This window comes from Neoarius graeffei, chromosome 27 (genome assembly GCF_027579695.1).
Source record: "Neoarius graeffei isolate fNeoGra1 chromosome 27, fNeoGra1.pri, whole genome shotgun sequence".
NCBI classification, from domain to species: Eukaryota; Metazoa; Chordata; class Actinopteri; order Siluriformes; family Ariidae; genus Neoarius; species Neoarius graeffei.
Window position 1 is genome coordinate 36,718,506 of NC_083595.1, and position 20,334 is coordinate 36,738,839.

Genomic DNA, 20,334 nt, shown 5'->3' on the forward strand with positions numbered 1-20,334 from the left:
GTGCGTTCAAAGGCATACTGGGTCTCAGTGGGGAAAGTCCGAGATCATCCCTGTACCATGCAAGGCAAGAAAGCAAGTATACTTCACTACATCTTTAATTGGGGGGAAATTGTGGACCTTTGAAGAGTGCACTAAGACTCATAAGGAGAATGTGTGCCTGCTAAGGGCTAGAAATATACAGGTACCTGTATATTAATAATAGAATTAATAGTTAATTAATGAGCAGACCTTGAAGTTAAAGCTCACTTTATATAAACAAAGCCGAGAAGGTTGACAAGTGTGTGTGTGTGTAAAGAAGTTCAGGAAAGTAGGGAAACGTACATTTCATGAAGGTCATCCTTGTTAATGCTTATTTCAATATTGTATTCTTATTCGTTTGTTTTATTTTAATGGGAGAAAACCTCAATGTTTCCTGGCTTGGCTGTTTCGTTTAGCGCCGGTGCTCATGTCATGACAGAGCGAGCATTTTAAATGCAGGAGGGTAAATTATGCACTCTGGGACTTTTGTGGAAGGCTTCAGAAAATGAAATGAATGGTTAGTTACACATAAGGAGAGCTTGTACACTCATATGCATGCACAAACAACCACATCCTTTTCTCCTGTTAGCCTATAACACTTTGTTAAAAACATCTGAAATTCTCGGAAGGCTGAAACTTTTGCTGGCAGGTTTCTGAACTTTATTACCTTATTATTCATACTATTCATGAACAGTACTATTGTGTTTCTTCATAAAATAAATAAAGTTGAAAGAGAACAGGTTGTTGGTGCAAGACAGGTTGGTTTGAGTATTTCAGAAACTGCTGATCGTCTGGAAAATTTCACACACAACAATCTGTAAAGTACAGAGAATGGAGGGGAAAAAACAAACGTTCAATGAGCAGCCATTCTATGAGCAGACGGTTCTTGTTCATGATAGAGGTTGGAGGAGAATGGAAATGTACAGAAACGCAAGTAAACACTCTTTACAACCGTGGTGAGCAGAAAAGCTTCTTAGAATGCACACTGCACTGAAACTTTAGACAGATGAGCTACAACAGACCACATCGGATCCCACTCCTGTCAGCCAAGAACAGGACTCTGATGCTACAAACTTCTAACTGACTTACATTTATGAAACTTGAACTCCTTATTTAGAAGGATATTACAGAGAAAACTCCCAAAATATTAAAGAATGCTGTATTCGTGTTAGTTTTTATCCTGAAAAATAACATCATCTTTCAGCCGCTCCTGTTAGGGGTCGCCACAGCAGATCATCATTATCCAGTTATTTGATTTGGTGTAGTTTTTATCCCCCGCTGGCCAAAAGGACCAAAGGGGGATTATGTCGTGGCGATGTCCGTCCGTCCGTCCATCCTGGGAAGGGTGCTCGCATTCTGACATCAACTCCTCTCACAATTTTTGGAGGAATTTCACGAAATTTGGCAGGATTCTTTGTTATATGTCGGTAATACGCATATTGTAATTCCGTTAAATTGGGTCACATTTTCCAAGAGTTACAGCCCTTGATTAACAAAATTATACTTTGACAATTTCATGAGAGCGTGTTTTCCTTCTGAAATCAACTCCTCTTACAATTTTTGGAGGAATTTCACGAAACCTGGCAAAAGGTGTCGTTATATGTCAGTAGTACGCATTTTGTTATTTTGTTCAATTCAGTCGCATTTGACCAGAGTTGTGGCCCTTGATTAACAACCTTTTACTTTCACAATTTCATGACGGTGTGCTCGCCTTCTGACATCAACTCCTCTCACAATTTTTGGACGAATTTCTCGAAGCTTGGCAAAAGGCCTTGTTATATGACGGTAATACGCATATTGCGATTTAATTTTGTTTGTGAATTTTTTCCCAGAGTTTTGACCCTTGATTAAATAACTTGTACTTTGACAATTTCATGAGGGTGTACGTTCTTCTGAAATCGAATCCTCTTACAATTTGTGGAGGAATTTCACCAAACTTGGCAAAAGGCTTTGTTATATGACAGTTATACGCATCTTGAAATTTCGTTTAATTTGGGCGAATTTTACCAGAGTTATGCCCTTGGTTATTAACAAACTTGTACTTTGGCAATTTCATCAAGGTGTGCTTGCTTTCTGAAATCAACTTATCATCTCATCTCATTATCTCTAGCTGCTTTATCCTTCTACAGGGTCGCAGGCAAGCTGGAGCCTATCCCAGCTGACTACGGGCGAAAGGCGGGGTACACCCTGGACAAGTCGCCAGGTCATCACAGGGCTGACACATAGACACAGACAACCATTCACACTCACATTCACACCTACGGTCAATTTAGAGTCACTAGTTAACCTAACCTGCATGTCTTTGGACTGTGGGGGAAACTGGAGCACCCGGAGGAAACCCACGCGGACACGGGGAGAACATGCAAACTCCACACAGAAAGGCCCTCGCCGGCCACGGGGATCGAACCCAGGACCTTCTTGCTGTGAGGCGACAGCGCTAACCACTACACCACCGTGCCGCCGAAATCAACTTCCCTCACAATTTTTATTATCCCCTGCTGGCCGAAAGGCCCGAAGAGGGATTATGTCGATTATGTCGTGGCGATGTCCATCCATCCGTCCCAGGAAGGGTACTCACCTCCTGAAATCAACTCCTCTCACAATTTTTGGAGGAAATTCATGAAACTTGACAGGGTTCTTTGTTATATGTAGGTAATAGGCATATTGCAGTTTCATTCAATTCAGTTGCATTTTACCAGAGTTATGGCCTAGTTGCCAGCGGGGAATATTGTGCTCTCAGAGCACTCTTTTTAACACCAGATATCATTCCTGATGCAACCCTCCTCAATCTATCCAGGCCTGGGACTGGCACAAAGTACTGACTTGTACAACCCCAGTGGCTGGGTATTTTTTACCTAAGCTGCATGTCTTTGGACGGTGAGGGAAACCAGAGCACCCAGAGGAAACCCACACAGATATGGGGAGAACATGCAAACTCCACACAGAAAGGCTCAAACTCAGAACCTTCTTGCTGTGAGGCAACAGTGCTCACCACTGCACCACCATGCCACCTATATTGAAAAGTTATTGTTTATACTGAAAAATAAAATAACATAAAATATATCTTTTGATTTATTACGATATGATGGATTAAACAATAAAGAAATTATTTTCCAAAAAGCTGTAAGGCCTAAAAGAGTTCAAAGAAGAATTATTATACATTTGTGGGGGGTTTTGTACAAATTGTATATTTTGTGCAATTTTTCTTTGCCTTTTCACAATGGTCTCGTGTGTATTTAAATGGTCCATTAAACCTGTGATATTTTAGACTATCAGACTGTGAACATTTCAAAGCATAACACCTCTACTGTAGTCACACAGTAAGGTCATTTAGTACCACTTAGTACTGTAAATTTTGCAGAGCACTGCATGGGCTACTCTATTGATATATGAAACAAATTTTAATAACAGTGGGGTTTTTTTTTAGATCTTACAGGAGTTCTTTTTTGTTTATTTCTCAGGAACAATGCACATTCATAGACATTATTATAAATATGCCAGAATTAGCCAAAATACTAGTTTTTGTCTGTAGTCCCAGGCTAGGTAAAACAGTAATCCTAACATAATCATAAAAGTTGCTTCATTTCGGGTGTTGTAATGAAAGATTTTTGAGTATGTCCATCATTTTCACAGTCGAGCTATAGTATAAATTTAAAAAAAACCCTGATATACAGCTATGGAAAAAAAATTGAGGCCCCTTTTAATGGTGGTCACCCATAAAAGTGATCTCTTAATTCTCTCCATCGCTGTAAATGTAGAATATTCAACAGAGATTGCATTTTGCAGCGTGAGTAGGCAGAGCCAGACTAAATTGACAGTCTATTGAACTCCTGGGTCCCAGAGTTTCCAATTAAAGGGGTGGTATGTTTAATTCCGTCAGTGTGGGGCAGGGCTTTATCAGATCTCTTCTTTGCCTGATTATAACCATCTCCCATGGCTTCCTGGTGCAATACGTGCTAAGCCTCTTCCTTCATCTCTGCTCTCTGTTCCCCTCTGTGTTTTTCTTCATATCTTTCTCGTTTCACCACCAACCAAGGCTTCGTATTGGTATAACATCCTTTGACCTGAAATGTTTATTTTTCCCTTTTCCTGAAAGTAACAGCAAGTATGCTTATGGGAAACATTTTAAATTGTTTAACATACCTTTTTTTTTATTTCTTGCAGATATTTCAAGGCTTGTTAGCTGTCTTCTACAACCTCGGAGATGGAGACTTCAACCTGACAATGCTCTCTCATCGCCTGGACAATGGCGAGTGGCACGAAGTTCATCTGGAGCGCCATGATAATGAGATGACTCTGAGTGTAGATGGTGGTGGTGGACGAAGGGAGGTCACAGGGTTGCCTGGACGCAGCCGGGAGATCATTATTGACCCCTCCTTGGTCATGCTGGGAAACTCGTTCCCAACTGGACACAACAAGAGCTTCCAAGGTAAAAGGGAAAAAAAAGAAAACCTTGGTTAAAACACAGTTATTTTGTTTTTGATGGCTTTGCTTTGATGCCGGGTTGCACTTAATTGTGTAAAATATTGACCTGCTGCTCCAGCAGCTTAAATCTATTTTATTAAGGACTTATTAGCTGCTCACTTTACATCTAATGGGACTCTAAATGAATGCTTTATTAAAGGAAGGAAAAACTTGAGGATGTTCTTTTTAGCTTATTTTTGTAAGCTAAATATAGTATACACTATATCACCAAAAGTATGTGGACACTTGACCGTCATACTCTTAGATGGTTCTTCCCCAAATTGTTCCCACAAAGCTGGAAGCACACAATTGTATAGGATGTATTTGTATACTGTAGCATTACAATTTCCTTTCACTGGAATTAATGGCTTCCAACATGACAATTTTCATTAAAAAATATATATCAGAAAACCTTCCCAAAAGAGAGGAGGTTATTATTACAGCAAATGGGGGATTAACTGTGGAATGGGGTGTTCAAAAAACACATCAGTGTGATGGTCAGGTCTCCACAAACTGTTGTGTGCTAAAAGTTCCTTATCAAAGTGATCGAGATCTAAGCCTTTTGCTAGTTAGATTTAGCTTCATTATGTAGATTTTCTGATCTTGCCTGGGTTATTTTAATACACAAAAACCCTTTCTATGCTAACAGTGTAGTCTTGAACCAGGATTAAATCAAAGTTTATATTTTAATCCAGTTGCGGCAAAGTGTAAATCATGATTTAAAATAGCAAGGATTGTATATAAGCCCCTGTTAAATCCTGGCTTTAGTTTTACTTTAATTTTATTCCTCTTTCTGTTGACACTCTGATTCACATTTCAGTTAAGGATTCATTCTAACTTTGCACAAACCTGAGGTGATTTACATTTCCGAAACTTGTACGTATTAGGCCCTGTCCACACGGCAACGGATTCAGGTGAATCTGATAAAATTGTTTATCATTTCGGCCTGGCGTCCACACGGCACCGGCGTTTTGGGTGCCCCAAAACGAAATCTTTTGAGAACGGGTTCCAGAGTGGAAAAATCTGGCAACGGCGCCGTTGCGAAGTCGTCTGGATGAGTAGAACGGATTTGTTTATGATGACGTCACAACCACATGACTGTCAGTGCTTCACGCCGGGTAGAAGTGTAACGAACTCGATGCGAGTTGTCAACAAATCCTATAACTTGGTTCATGAAACGCGCTTACAAAATATTTTCACTGTGAATATTTATTGTGTAATGGTGCAAAGAGAGAGAGAGAGAGAGAGAGAATAGCCCTTAGGGCAGAGTCTTTAGTCCAAACACTGCAGAAGCAGTACCAAACCGCGCACCGCCCGTGCGCTTTCCAAAAACAAAAACAATCCCGCCAGCAAACATAGGGGAAAAAAAAGGAGCGATCTCACCTCTTCAGATGTTGGTTTAAGTCCGACAATACATTCCTCAAAAAGGGCGTAGAAGAACAAAGTAATCCATCAACGTGTAGCATTCAATTTATTCCGGACCATTAAAGAATTCTGGAGGATATCAGAATGTTGGCGTACCGGCTTCCATCTACCCCCATTCATTCCTCTTTCCGCGTCTTTCATTTTACGCTACTGATTAATAATCAAAACTTTATGTGGCTGATGCTACAGAAGAAGGGGTTTATGCGCATGCGTCTACTTCTTCTATTGTTCTGGTGTCTCCGATGGGACCGTCTTACAGCGCACGTAGAGGTGTGGCATGTGTATTGCATCGTTTTCAGCAAGCGTTGCGTTGCCATATGAACCTGATATTTTACTGATCCATTGCCCATGTGGACGCGATATTTTAAAAAAAAAAAAATCTCGTTGCCGTTGTCGTGTGGATGTAGCCTTAGATGGATTACAGAAACGCAAAGACAGATTTAAAATAGTTTCCTGTCAATGTTGAAGTAAAAAAGTATTAAGAATGATTAATCTCAGGAGTAAGACTGATGCCGTTTTCTTGTCCAAGCTCGCAAATCCATTATGGGCTGTCAGAGTTAATCACAGGTAAAGATTTCAATCTGGAGGTTTGTGTTTTAATCACTGCTTTATTCAACCAGGTTAAAAATTGAGTGTTGTAACTGAACTCAAATGAAACAAATCCTCAAGAAATGGCTCCACAAATCCTTGATAAGCTTCAATTTAGTTTAATCAAATCCTTGATGGTGGAGCTCACCTCACCCTTAAGGCTTTTAAAATGAGACTATTTCTTTTGTAACCAAAATTATTTTGATTGACATTGTTAATATGGAGCAGGGTTTGAAAGTTTGAGTCAATTTTTTGAATCAGGTTAAGAAACAATAAAGTATTATTCATTTATCCATCCATTATCTGTAGCTTGTACAGGGTCGCAGGCAAGCTGGAGCCTATCCCAGCTGACTATGGGCGAGAGGCGGGGTACACCCTGGACAAGTCGCCGGGTCATTGCAGGGCTGACACACAGAGACAAATGACCATTCACACTCACATTCACACCTACGGTCAATTTAGAGCCACCAATTAGCCCAACCTGCATGTCTTTGGAGGAAACCAGAGCACCCGGAGGAAACCCATGCAGACACAGGGAGAACATGCAAACTCCACACAGAAAGGCCCCCTTCAGCCACTGGGCTCAAACCCAGAACCTTCTTGCTGTGATGTGACAGTGCTAACCACTGTGCCGCCCAATAAAGTGTCAATAAGAATAAATCAATAAAAATTTTTAAAAAGTTAGAGCCATTGTAGGTAAAAATAAATGTATGGCGCTGGGGAGGTAATACTCTGAGAAAAACAATCTAAATTCCTGAGATTAAAGTTGTAAATTTACAAGAAAAAATTCAAATATTCTCTAAGATTGTCATCATCATCATCATTATCTCTAGCCGCTTTATCCTGTTCTACAGGGTCGCAGGCAAGCTGGAGCCTATCCCAGCTGACTATGGGCGAAAGGCGGGGTACACCCTGGACAAGTCGCCAGGTCATCACAGGGCTGACACATAGACACAGACAACCATTCACACTCACATTCACACCTACGGTCAATTTAGAGTCACCAGTTAACCTAACCTGCATGTCTTTGGACTGTGGGGGAAACCGGAGCACCCGGAGGAAACCCACGCGGACACGGGGAGAACATCCAAACTCCACACAGAAGGGCCCTCGCCGGCCCCGGGGCTCGAACCCAGGACCTTCTTGCTGTGAGGCGACAGCGCTAACCACTACACCACCGTGCCGCCCCTCTCTAAGATTGTAAAGTCACAAATTTACAAGAAAAAAGTCACAAATTTACAACGATCAAAACTCAAGAAAATAGTGGGGGTTGTTGTTGTTGTTGTTTGTTTGCTTGCTTTGTCAGGGTTCTTTTTGGGGTGCTTTTTTTTTTCTCTCACCAGTGAAGTACACTGACTACAAAGACCCTCAACCATTTCAAAGTAACAGCGATTTGGGCAAGTGAGAAGAATCCCCACACTGAAAGTAACAGGAAACTGTTCTTGCACAATAATTATACATTTATAAAGAGCTAAGGCAAAAACAAAAAGGACACAGATAAACATAACAATGTAGTTTATATATTCATCTCCTTTTACTTCCAGGAAGTGCAACAATCCCATGCTTTCCGGCTGCAGCACATTCTGGGAAATGTAGCTGAAAATCTCTTATAGCTTTATTCTTTTATATTGCATGACCAAGGAGGAAAGACTGCATTTCCTTTACGGTATCAGTCAAAAGTTTGTACACCCCTACTCATTCATAGGTTTTTCCTTATTTTGACTATTTTCTACATTGGAGAACAATATTGAAGAAATCAAAACTATGAAATAACACACTGAACATATAGGGAATTATGTGGGAAACAAAAGTGTTTAAAACATAAATGTTTCATATTTTAGATCAGGGGTTTTCAAAGTGTGGGAGAGTCAGCCCCCGCTCGGAGAGCAAATAAACAACAGCACGCACATTTTTATTTTTTTATTTTTCACATTTTAAACATCTGTGCTTTTTAAAACATCTTGTTTTACACATTTTAAACATCTCATAGCATCATTAGCTAGCACCTCTTGGCAGACAACACACTGTGGCAGTGGAGCATCTTCAGATCCAGTCCATGAAAATCCAAACTTTAAATAATCGTGGTCATACTTCCTTCTTTTTTCAGTCCCCCAGGATTCTGCGGGCCTTTTTTGTGATTGTTGCGGGCTAAAATGTCTGATGTTGCGGGGGTTTCCAAAAAATTGCGATGAAAGTTGCGGTGTTTTTTAGGTTTTTGTTGCGATTACATTGCGGGAGGAAGTGAAAGTTGCGAGAAATTGTTGCGATTTTCTCTTTTTGTGATTAAAATTGAGTGATATGTTAAATATTAAGTTATTACCGAAAAACTATTGATTAAAAAAACAAAGACACTGAGAAATGGTCCTATAAACAACTTTACCAATATAAAAGATTACCAGGACTACAAAAACGCAGAAAAATAGGCTTTACTTATCCAAATGCTCCTGTTGGTTCAAAAGTTAACACAACATGAAGTTACCTTCAAATATAATATAAATGATTCAGCTTTCATGTAAGAAAATAAAACTATTAATACTAGTGCTGTGTGCAGGCAGTCTCTCCTGAAGACTAAATTAAACAATAATTATAAACTAATAAAATAAATGGCTCAGGTTTCATAGAAGAAAAAAAAACAATTTGAACAGAATCTCACAGTATGATGCTGAAGCTGCCTAAACAATGGAAAATAAAATATCATTTTGGCAAAAATGTTGGCATCCATTAATTTTTTGTATTAAGTAAAAAAATAATGTAAAGTGCACACAGTCCTTCACTGTAAACATAACACACTTTCAGTAACAGAATTTAAGCCTACAGAAACACTGACTCGCACATCATGCAATGTTGCCAGATACTGCTGACGTTTTCCAGCCCAAAATATGTTCAAAACCCGCCAAAATGCACTTGAAACCGTCCAATCTGGCAACACTGCGCGAATGCTGCTTCTCTTGAACGTATACACGGAAGTAAGGCGGAAGGTAGTTTGTCGACGTCACCTCAAGACGACGCCAACGATTGGTCAAATTTGCGGGAAGGTTGCGGTGATTGGATATAATTGCAACACCGCCCTGAATTCGCGGGGATTGGTTGAATTTGCGTTGAAGTTGCAAATCGCAACATCCTGGAGGCTCTGTTTTTTTGCTTGGCCCAGACTCTGTCTCCTCACTCACTGTAGCTTTAGGTACTAAAAATCTATCCATTTCCTCACGTTGCGCCCCCCCCGAAGAACTCTGGCGCCCCCCAGGGGAGGCGCACCCCACACTTTGAAAAGCCCTGTTTTAGATTCTTCAGCGTAGCCACCTTGATGACTTTTTGTACATTATTGGCATTATCTGAACCAGCTTCATGAGGAAGTCACCTGGAATGCTTTTCAATTAACAGGTGCCTCGTCAAAAGTTAATTGGTGTAATTTCTTGCCTTCTTAATGCTTTTGAGATCAAACAGTAAATAGTTAATAATAAAAGCACAGTAAATAGCCCTGTTCCACAACTGTAGTAATCCATATTATGTCAAGAACCAATCAGCTAAATAAAGAGAAACGGCATCCATCATTACTTTAAGAAGAAGAAGCCGCCGCCGCCTTTATTTGTCACATGCACACTCGAGCACAGTGAAATTTATCCTCTGCATTTCACCCATCTGAAGCAGTGAACACACGCGCACACACCCAGAGCAGTGGGCAGCCATACTACAGCACCCGGGGAGCAGTCAGGGGTTCGGTACCTTGCTCAAGGGCACTTCAGCCCAAGGCCGCCCCATGTTAACCTAATTGCCAAAAGACGACGAGAAAGGTGGCTCTTGAACATTTTGCTGTGATGGAAGGCAGCCAAGTTGAAGAATGCTCAAGTTTGCACTGATTGCTTAGTGAAACGTTTGTAAATTCCTTTGATTTATTTCGTTTGGATTCGCAAATCACCGTTCTCGCCATTTTCTGTTATTTCCTGATGTTTTGAAGTTCAGGAGATGCTTAAATCCTTAGTGACTTTTAATTATATAAAAAAAAATAAAGACAAACCATTGAATTAGAAAGTGTGTACAAACTTTTGAATGGTACTGTAACTCTCAGCTTAGCCGCAATGTCTGTGGTGTGACATGGATCTTACCTTGAAAAGTGAAGCAGTGTGGATCCTTGACTTACACACACACACACACACACACAAAAAAAAAAAAACTATTTTCCAGAGTTTTGTTTCTCATAAATTGGTGACTTTTTTTTCTTATAAATGTGACACAATGTCAAAGAATATCCGTGTTTTTGTTCTGGTACATTTATGACTTTAATCTCAATGGTTATTTTCTCTGAATATTACACACACACACACACACACACACACACCAGCTCTGTACTTTTTCTTTCTTTGTTTTTTTTAACCTACAATAGCCCTAATACACCATCATAGAATGAGGGCAGCTTTTCTGAGAAATATAATGTCTAAATTTATTAAATTATCTTGTTTTTTTTTTCCACTTCAGCAGTTATGAAAACAGTTCTACAGTTCTTGATCGTGGACATTTTTCTCCAGTCTACTACTAGTGCAATGCATGGGACATATGTAAGGTTGGATTGTTTCCAGTTTCCACATTTATATGAGTTATTAATTAGGATTAAAACATAGAGACTTCTGTATCCTGCTCTGATGGGAGCGAAAAAAAAATATTTTGGCTAATAAAAGGAAAAATCTCAGTTTCAAATCTTTAATAGCCCAAAACATAATACATGTACATTCTGCGTATATACGGTGTTCATTCATTTTGTTAATTGCTCATTATAAATGTATAAATGAACAAGATGTGACTAGATATGACAGTGTTTTGATAGGTTATATTATTGTTATCATATGTACGCACAAATTCAATTTGATCAGATATCAGACTATTAGTATTAACTCTTAACAACTAATGCCTGGTGTTTGCTCAGTTATATCTTTTCTAAAAGTATTAGGAACAACAAAGCATAACAAAGTCAATCTTCAGACCTTTTTTTTTACATTCTATTGGCAAAGAATTAGGGCATCTTTCCTGAGAAATATAATTTCACTAAACTTTTTTTTTTCTTTTCAAACTGCTGAAGTGAAAGCTAGTGGACATTTTACTCTTTTCTGAACTCGGGCTGCTCAGCGTTGGACTTCTCTGGCATTGTGTTACAAAGAATCAGCAACATATTACTGTATAAAATCATACTTTAATCCTTCTCTGTCTGATTACACTATATTGTATTAGCAGTAATGAAAGATTTATTAGTGATGATTAATTCATAATAGGCTTAAATGAAAGCTTCAGTGGAAGAGCAAATGTGTGGACGTGCTGAACACCTGGCAGGAAACAGATGAGGTTAGGAGAGATGAAAAGATTTATGATAAGAAACACAGAATGGAAGGAAATGATGACCGGAAGACAAGTGCTCCTCCAAGCCTGGACTATCCTTATGCAGAAATAGTCACTCTGTCTGTCTGTCTGTCTGTCTGTCTGTCTAAGTGAACATTTAAAGCATCTTTCTCAAAATATTCGGGCATGTGTGTATATGTGACTATATGTCAAAGTGTGTGTGTGGTGTCTGAGATCACTAATGAAGATTAATACAGTGGTTAGCAATCCAGCTTTGTTTCTGTCTAGACATTATTTAAATTCCAGAACACTGCTGTAGATTTCTCTCTCTCTCTCTCTCTCTCTTTTTAATCAATGCAAGAATATTGAGGAGGATGAGGAGGCGTGTTGGATTTTTTTTTTTTCCTCAGTGATCATTTTTCATGGCGATGAGTCACCAAATACCATGGATATAATTTATATATTTATATTTCATAGAAAAGTTTATTACGAATTACACTTTGTCTTTCCAACACCTTTCCGTCATGACATCATACTATAACCTTGAAACACACATTCTTACTTGCATGTGTTATCCTGGTATCTGCTACATCCCATAATCATAATAGATAATGTTCTGGCGTGGGTTTCCTGAAAGCCTCTTAAGGCTGAAAGCATCTTAAAGTGCCTCTTAAGATCTATCCAGGTTGTGGCTCTGAACTGAGTAAAATAGTACGAGTTAATTTCAAGACACATTGAATAGAGTTAAATGCCAAAATAAAGTCAAACACCAGATAAATGAAGCTGTTGTAAAAAGCAGTTTTAGAACTGTGTTGGAATGTGTGAAAAATCATTACCTTACCCATTGTGATGTTTTGATCACTTGACCTGATGGGATTAAGAGTTGGCAGTGGGAGGGGTTTTCACTCTTCTCATTGAATGGAATGGAAATTTTTACCCTTCTCACTGAATACCCCTCCCACTGCCAACCCTTTATCCCAAAACAATAGGGCATAATTTTTTTTTTTTTTGATGGTTGGTTAATTGTCCAAATCAATGGAGCAGATTTAAGTTTTTGTGCTTGATACATTCCTAAAACTGAACAGAATTACTTCAAGTAATCAAAACGGTTCGTCGCAATGGGTTAGGTCATGTTTTTTTCACACAACACAACACAGTTCTAAAACTGTGGGGGGTTTTGGGGTTTTTTTTTTTACATCTTCATTTGTCTGTTATATTTTTAAAGTATAATCATAACATACATACTACATAGATTATTATTGGAGCTGAACTTGTGCTGAATACAAAAAAAGGCATATGACTTGGAAAATACTGCTTAGATTCGTTGAAATTGACAACAAAATCAGATCATGCCAAAATCATTAGAGTCCCAGAAAATACCCTACATACACACACACAAAATGTTACAGGCACAGAAACGTGTCCTGTTCATGACACTAAATTAGATAATCACTTGCCTAATGGAGTTAATTAAAAAAAAAAACGCTTGGAATAAAAAAAATGTATTTTCCAAAAATGTAAAATAGTTTCAGTTACTAATTACCACATTTATATATGTAATGCTTAACAACGATATGATATATTAACATACTTTAAAGGAGAACTGAAGTCATTTTTAAACTTGCTTTATTTCTTAATTAACTTGTTATTCAATTACGTTTTCAGTTTTCGTAACCTTATATCATGACTCGTATTGGCAACTGATTGCAATTAAATATTATACTTATCGGCCTATTCGGATTTTAGCCATGTTGAATTTAGTTAATTTGGTCCACGGCAGGCGTCGCTTATCCGCGCGATCTTCACGAGACTTGTGCTAGACTTTGAAACGTGACGTGTCAGCCAGGTGTCAGTGCCGCCATTTTGAAAACTGTTTTCCAAACAAAATATTGCACAAAAACGAGTTTAAATGACGATTACTGCCTACTTTTTTCAAACTTTCCTGATTGCTATCAAAACAAACAAAACTTCCGGCTTGATTACGTCAGCATTCGAAAGAGGGCGCCCGCGTCTTTTGACAACGTTAGCAGATGTTTGTCGCTTTAATTTCCGCTGTACATTTTATTACCATCCTACGATGTCTCGCACAAATCTCAATGAATCTCATTTATGGCCATCGCTTTGACACATGAGCTGATATATTACATAGCATATTTCAAACACTTGCTATAGCAGTGACAAAATAGCTGTCAAAAATGCATTCCTATATTTAATAAAATGAGATAAATAGAATTTTGATGATAAAAAATTTTCCTTCAGTTCTCCTTTAAGCACTTTATATTTTATTGGATTTTGATTAAAAACCAATGCCATGTGACCTCATCAACTGGATTTAGCAACTACTCATGCCTTCAGTAACTACAGTATAAAGGCCTTGAGCAAATACGAATGCTTATATCAAGGATGCGCACTGCAAAGATGCTCTTCGTAAAGTTGCTCCTCATAGACCTTCTTACAAGTGAGTTCGGGAAAACCATGTACAGAGACAACGTTCGTTGCTTAAGAGTCTTTAAACCCACTTTTTAGCCCTAAAATGCAACGTTATTGTGAAACCTACCCCTGATCCTACAATTTAAAAAAGTCACTGAACACAATTTTTTTTGTGTCATGAAATATAAGAGTCAACCAGGTTGCAGTAAACAAATGCAGTGCAGGCGAAATGCTGCTTCTCTTCTGTTAAACAGTTTGCCAATGGAGTGGGTGGGATGTGTGTAAAGGTGGAATGTTACTAATTTGCATATTCATAGAATTACAAGTTCTTAATTTGGATTAAAATATGAGGACTTCTGTATCCTGCTCTGATGTCTAATGACTTTATTGTATCTTAAGGGGAAAAAATATATTAAAAAACATGTTTTGGCTGACCAAAGGAGAATCTCAATCTCAGATCTTTAATAGCCCAAGACATAATACATGTCCATCCTGTGTATCTACTGTCTGTTCATTCATTTTGTTAATTCCTTATTATTAATGTGCATGTGAACAAGACATGACTAGATGACCAGTGCCTTTATAAATTATATTCATGATGTTCTGCAGAAGATCAAAACTTCCAATAGTTGTCCACTGCAGATAACCATCCATCCATTATCCATAACCACTTACAGTGGGGCAAAAAAGTATTTAGTCAGCCACCAATTGTGCAAGTTCTCCCACTTAAAAAGATGAGAGAGGCCTGTAATTTTCATCATAGGTATACCTCAACTATGAGAGAAAGAATGTGGGGAAAGAATCCAGGAAATCACATTGTAGGATTTTTAATGAATTAATTGGTAAATTCCTCGGTAAAATAAGTATTTGGTCACCTACAAACAAGCAAGATTTCTGGCTCTCACAGACCTGTAACTTCTTTAAGAGGCTCCTCTGTCCTCCACTCGTTACCTGTATTAATGGCACCTGTTTGAACTCGTTATCAGTATAAAAGACACCTGTCCACAACCTCAAACAGTCACACTCCAAACTCCACTATGGCCAAGACCAAAGAGGTGTCAAAGGACACCAGAAACAAAATTGTAGACCTGCACCAGGCTGGGAAGACTGAATCTGCAATAGGTAAGCAGCTTGGTGTGAAGAAATCAACTGTGGGAGCAATTTTTAGAAAATGGAAGACATACAAGACCACTGATAATCTCCCTCGATCTGGGGCTCCACGCAAGATCTCACCCCGTGGGGTCAAAATGATCACAAGAACGGTGAGCAAAAATCCCAGAACCACACGGGGGGACCTAGTGAATGACCTGCAGAGAGCTGGGACCAAAGTAACAAATGGCCCTTTTCCACTACCCTTTTTCAGCTCACTTCAGCTCGCTTCAGCTCACTTCAGCCCGACATGGCTCGCATTTCGACTACCTCAGAACAGCATGACTCGGCTCGCTTCAGCCCTGCTTAGCACCCAAAACTCGCACGGTTTTGGAGTGGGGCTGAAGCGAGCCAAACCGAGCTGAGTGAGGCTGGGGGCGTGAGCAGACACTCCCCTGTGCACTGATTGGTGAGGAGGAGTGTCCTCACATGCCCACACACGCCCCGCGAGCACGCTGGGATCTGTAAACACTGCAAACCCGGAAGAAGAATAATTACGAATTACGAGAATTTCTGAAGCCTTATGCGCCTCGCCTCATCTATACACTCTTGCCAGTATCTGTTGGTGTTGTTGGTGACAACAAGCCACAGAACCAAGACCAGCAACACTAACGACTCCATGTCCTCCATGTTTATTGTTTACTATCCGGGTCGTGAGACTACCACTTAAAAGATCACTGATGTCACTGTTTGCGCCGCTTAACGACATCACGTGACGTCCACCCACTTTCGCTAACTCCACCCAATGTGTCCACCCACTTCCAGCCAGCACGGTTCAGCGCGGTTGTAGTTGAAATGCAACTCCAACAGCCCCACTCAGCTCAACTCAGCCCAACTCAGCACGGCACGGCTCAGCCCGACTCAGCCACGTTTGTAGTGGAAAAGCGGCAAAAGGCTACCATCAGTAACACACTACGCCGCCAGGGACTCAAATCCTGCAGTGCCAGACGTGTCTCCCTGCTTAAGCCAGTACATGTCCAGGCCCGTCTGAAGTTTGCTAGAGAGCATTTGGATGATCCAGAAGAGGATTGGGAGAATGTCATATGGTTTTTCTGCAAAGGGACCAGGACGACTGAGCCGTGTAAAGGAAAGAATGAATGGGGCCATGTATCGTGAGATTTTGAGTGAAAACCTCCTTCCATCAGCAAGGGCATTGAAGATGAAACGTGGCTGGGTCTTTCAGCATGACAATGATCCCAAACACACCGCCCCAGCAACGAAGGAGTGGCTTCGTAAGAAGCATTTCAAGGTCCTGGAGTGGCCTAGTCAGTCTCCAGATCTCAACCCCATAGAAAATCTTTGGAGGGAGTTGAAAGTCCGTGTTGCCCAGCGACAACCCCAAAACATCACTGCTCTAGAGGAGATCTGCATGGAGGAATGGGCCAAAATACCAGCAACAGTGTGTGAAAACCTTGTGAAGACTTACAGAAAACGTTTGACCGCTGTCGTTGCCAACAAAGGGTATATAACAAAGTATTGAGATGAACTTTTGTTATTAACCAAATACTTATTTTCCACCATAATTTGCAAATAAATTCTTTAAAAATCAGACAATGTGATTTTCTGGATTTTTTTTTTCTCATTTTGTCTCTCATAGTTGAGGTATACCTATGATGAAAATTACAGGCCTCTCTCATCTTTTTAAGTGGGAGAACTTGCACAATTGGTGACTGACTAAATACTTTTTTTGCCCCACTGTATCCTGTGCAGGGTCACGGGCAAGCTGGAGCCTATCCCAGCTGACTAGGAGCGAGAGGCGGGGTACACCCTCGACAAGTCGCCAGGTCATCGCAGGGCTGACACATAGAGACAAACAACCATTCACATTCACACCTACGGTCAATTCAGAGCCATCAATTAGCCTAACCTGCATGTCTTTGGACTGTGGGGGAAACCGGAGCACCCGGAGGAAACCCACACAGACACGGGGAGAACATGCAAACTCCACACAGAAAGGCCCTCATCCGCCACTGGACTTGAACCCAGAACCTTCTTGCTGTGAGGTGACAGTGCTAACCACTACACCACCGTGCCACCACACGGTGCAACTTTAATTATTTATAAATGTGTATAGTTTTGTTTTGTTTTTAGCTGATAAAACTAGGCAATTGAATATTGCCAAAATATCACCTGCTCACTGGAGTTTTTTTTTCTTTGTTTGGTTGTTTTCCACAACATTCTGTTTAAGCTTTATACACTGTCGTGCATGAAAAATCCCCAGTGATCAGCAGGTCCTGAAATAATCAATCCAGCCTGTGCCACAGTTAAATTCCGTGACTTCACATTTCCCCCATCCTGATGTTTAACATCAACATTAACTGATGTTCTTGACCTGTATCTGCATGATATTTTGCACTGCTCTGCTACATGATTGACTGATTGGAGATGTGGGTATTCCTAATAAAGTGGCCACTGTGTGTGTGTGTGTGTGTGTGTGTGTGTGTGTGTGTATAGTGTGTATATTCCCATTTTAACGATTAACACCTAATTTTATTCACAGTTACTACCATCGTCTGTGTCTCGTGTTTTTATTCCTGCTCCTGTTTTTAGTAATTAAGAAACTTGTGATGATGTAATCATGTGTTATCTAATGTAATCTTGGAAAATTGTCTTTCTTCATCGTTAATAAAATACAAAAAAAAAGTGTTCTGTATAAAGAGAGCACACTTCTTGTCATTTTTGGCAAAGATTTTCTCTTGTTCTAGCAGCCTTTACTAATATATTTGGAGAAAATCGTTCAGGTCTCTGTGGTGCTCCAGGTTCTGTAAAAGCAAATGATGTGGTGCACCAACATCCAGCCAATGAGGAAAAATTGGCAGCTCAATCCAGATAATACCAGCATTTACACTAACATTCAGACTTTCTAGCCAAGACAGCGTAGCGTGTGTATGTATTTTGGACCATGGTTTTGAAGTGAATACTGAAAGAAGGTGCTGTCATTTGTTTGAATGTTGAGTTTCAGCGAGCTTCTACCAAGATCAAGGATTTAAAATACTGCTGAATAGTTGCTCAGCTTTTCTCTGCATCTGTTCCAGGTTGCATGCGCGACTTGAGGCTAAACGGCCGCGCAATGCCTTTGGATGCTCAGCCCAAAGATGGTGTTTTAGTGCTTAGCACTGTGGGAGTGACACTGGGCTGCTCGTCAGACTCCTGCAGGAGGAATCAATGTAGCCCTCCGTTCACCTGCGTCGACCTGTGGAGGATCCATGAGTGCAGGTACACACTGACAGTCGGCAGAAGTGCATGCCAGACACTTCAACAGTGTCGGTTGTCATTCCCAAGCAACAAATTAGTCTCTTGTTGGTATGAAATGACCCACATTTTTTTTTTGTTCATGTGAAAAAAATCTAGTATGTATGAAGTGAACATTGTGCATGGTTTTTACAGATAATGTGTATGATGAATTATACCGTCTTTGTATGCTTCATGTAATGTTTGTAGTTTTAAATTATATTTTACAGTTTAAAATGTATATGCCTTTTATATGTAAATCCACACAAACATGTATGTTTTTGTTTGAATTGTGGATGTATCGTAAAGGTATTCTATGATGGCTCTCTATGTTTTTTATATGTCAACCTACTGAAAAAGACAGGTTTATTGTATGACTTCTTTAGGTTTATAGATGTTTTTATATGTCGATCAATTACTATAAATGTAAAAATAGAAGAGGTTTTTTTGTATGAATTGTTCAGGTTTATCTATGTTTTTAAAATGTCAACCAATTACTGTCAATGTAATGTTGACATATAAAAAACATAGAGAGCCATCATAGAATACCTTTACGATACATCCACAATTCAAACAAAAACATACATGTTTGTGTGGATTTACATATAAAAGGCATATGAGTGATTCCACGCTTATGGGTACTGAAATGGGGACATGAACTTATTCACTTAAAACCATTTCTTTTCTTACCATCAGGTCACAAAACATGTAATCTTTAATGAATGATATGTTAAAAGATAACTTTAATTTTCTGAGATGTAATAAAAACATATTTATATGCCAAAGTCAAGCCTATGAGTTCCAAAATGATGTCTGTTACATTACTTCTGTTACGATTGTCCATCTCGCGTCTGTTACAAATTAATTACAATCTAGCTATATACCATCTCATCTCATCTCATCTCATTATCTCTAGCCGCTTTATCCTGTTCTACAGGGTCGCAGGCAAGCTGGAGCCTATCCCAGCTGACTACGGGCGAAAGGCGGGGTACACCCTGGACAAGTCGCCAGGTCATCACAGGGCTGACACATAGACACAGACAACCATTCACACTCACATTCACACCTACGGTCAATTTAGAGTCACCAGTTAACCTAACCTGCATGTCTTTGGACTGTGGGGGAAACCGGAGCACCCGGAGGAAACCCACGCGGACACGGGGAGAACATGCAAACTCCGCACAGAAAGGCCCTCGCCGGCCACGGGGCTCGAACCCAGGACCTTCTTGCTGTGAGGCGACAGCGCTAACCACTACACCACCGTGCCGCCCGCTATATACCATGTTAATCTTATTGAAAGAATGTGCATGTTTATTCTACTACACATGTTTATTAATTATATTTGCTAAAACATCACCTTCCTATGTTTCAAAAAGTAATTCTACATTGTTAAAATTGAGAATCTATATGTCCACAACACTTCTGTTACGTTCTGACTTTGGCATATAAATATGTTTTTATTACATCTCAGAAAATTAAAGTTATCTTTTAACATATCATTCATTAAAGATTACATGTTTTGTGACCTGATGGTAAAAAAAAAGAAATGGTTTTAGGTGAATTTTTAAAAATAAGTTCATGTCCCCATTTCAGTACCCATAAGCGTGGAATCACTCATATACATTTTAAACTGTAAAATATAATTTAAAACTACAAACAATACATGAAGCATACAAAGACGGTGTAATTCATCATACACATTAT

The 20,334-nt window shown here is 39.6% G+C and overlaps 1 protein-coding gene across 1 annotated transcript in view; it reads left to right on the top strand.

Annotated features, from left to right (window-relative positions):
* Nucleotides 1-20,334, top strand: part of si:ch211-186j3.6 (neural-cadherin) — a 556,420-nt gene that overhangs the window by 491,098 nt on the left and 44,988 nt on the right. The window contains exons 29-30 of the mRNA XM_060911426.1: nucleotides 4,183-4,447; nucleotides 18,435-18,615. Of these exons, the coding sequence (XP_060767409.1) occupies nucleotides 4,183-4,447; nucleotides 18,435-18,615 (446 nt within the window). The remainder of the gene's footprint in view (nucleotides 1-4,182; nucleotides 4,448-18,434; nucleotides 18,616-20,334) is intronic.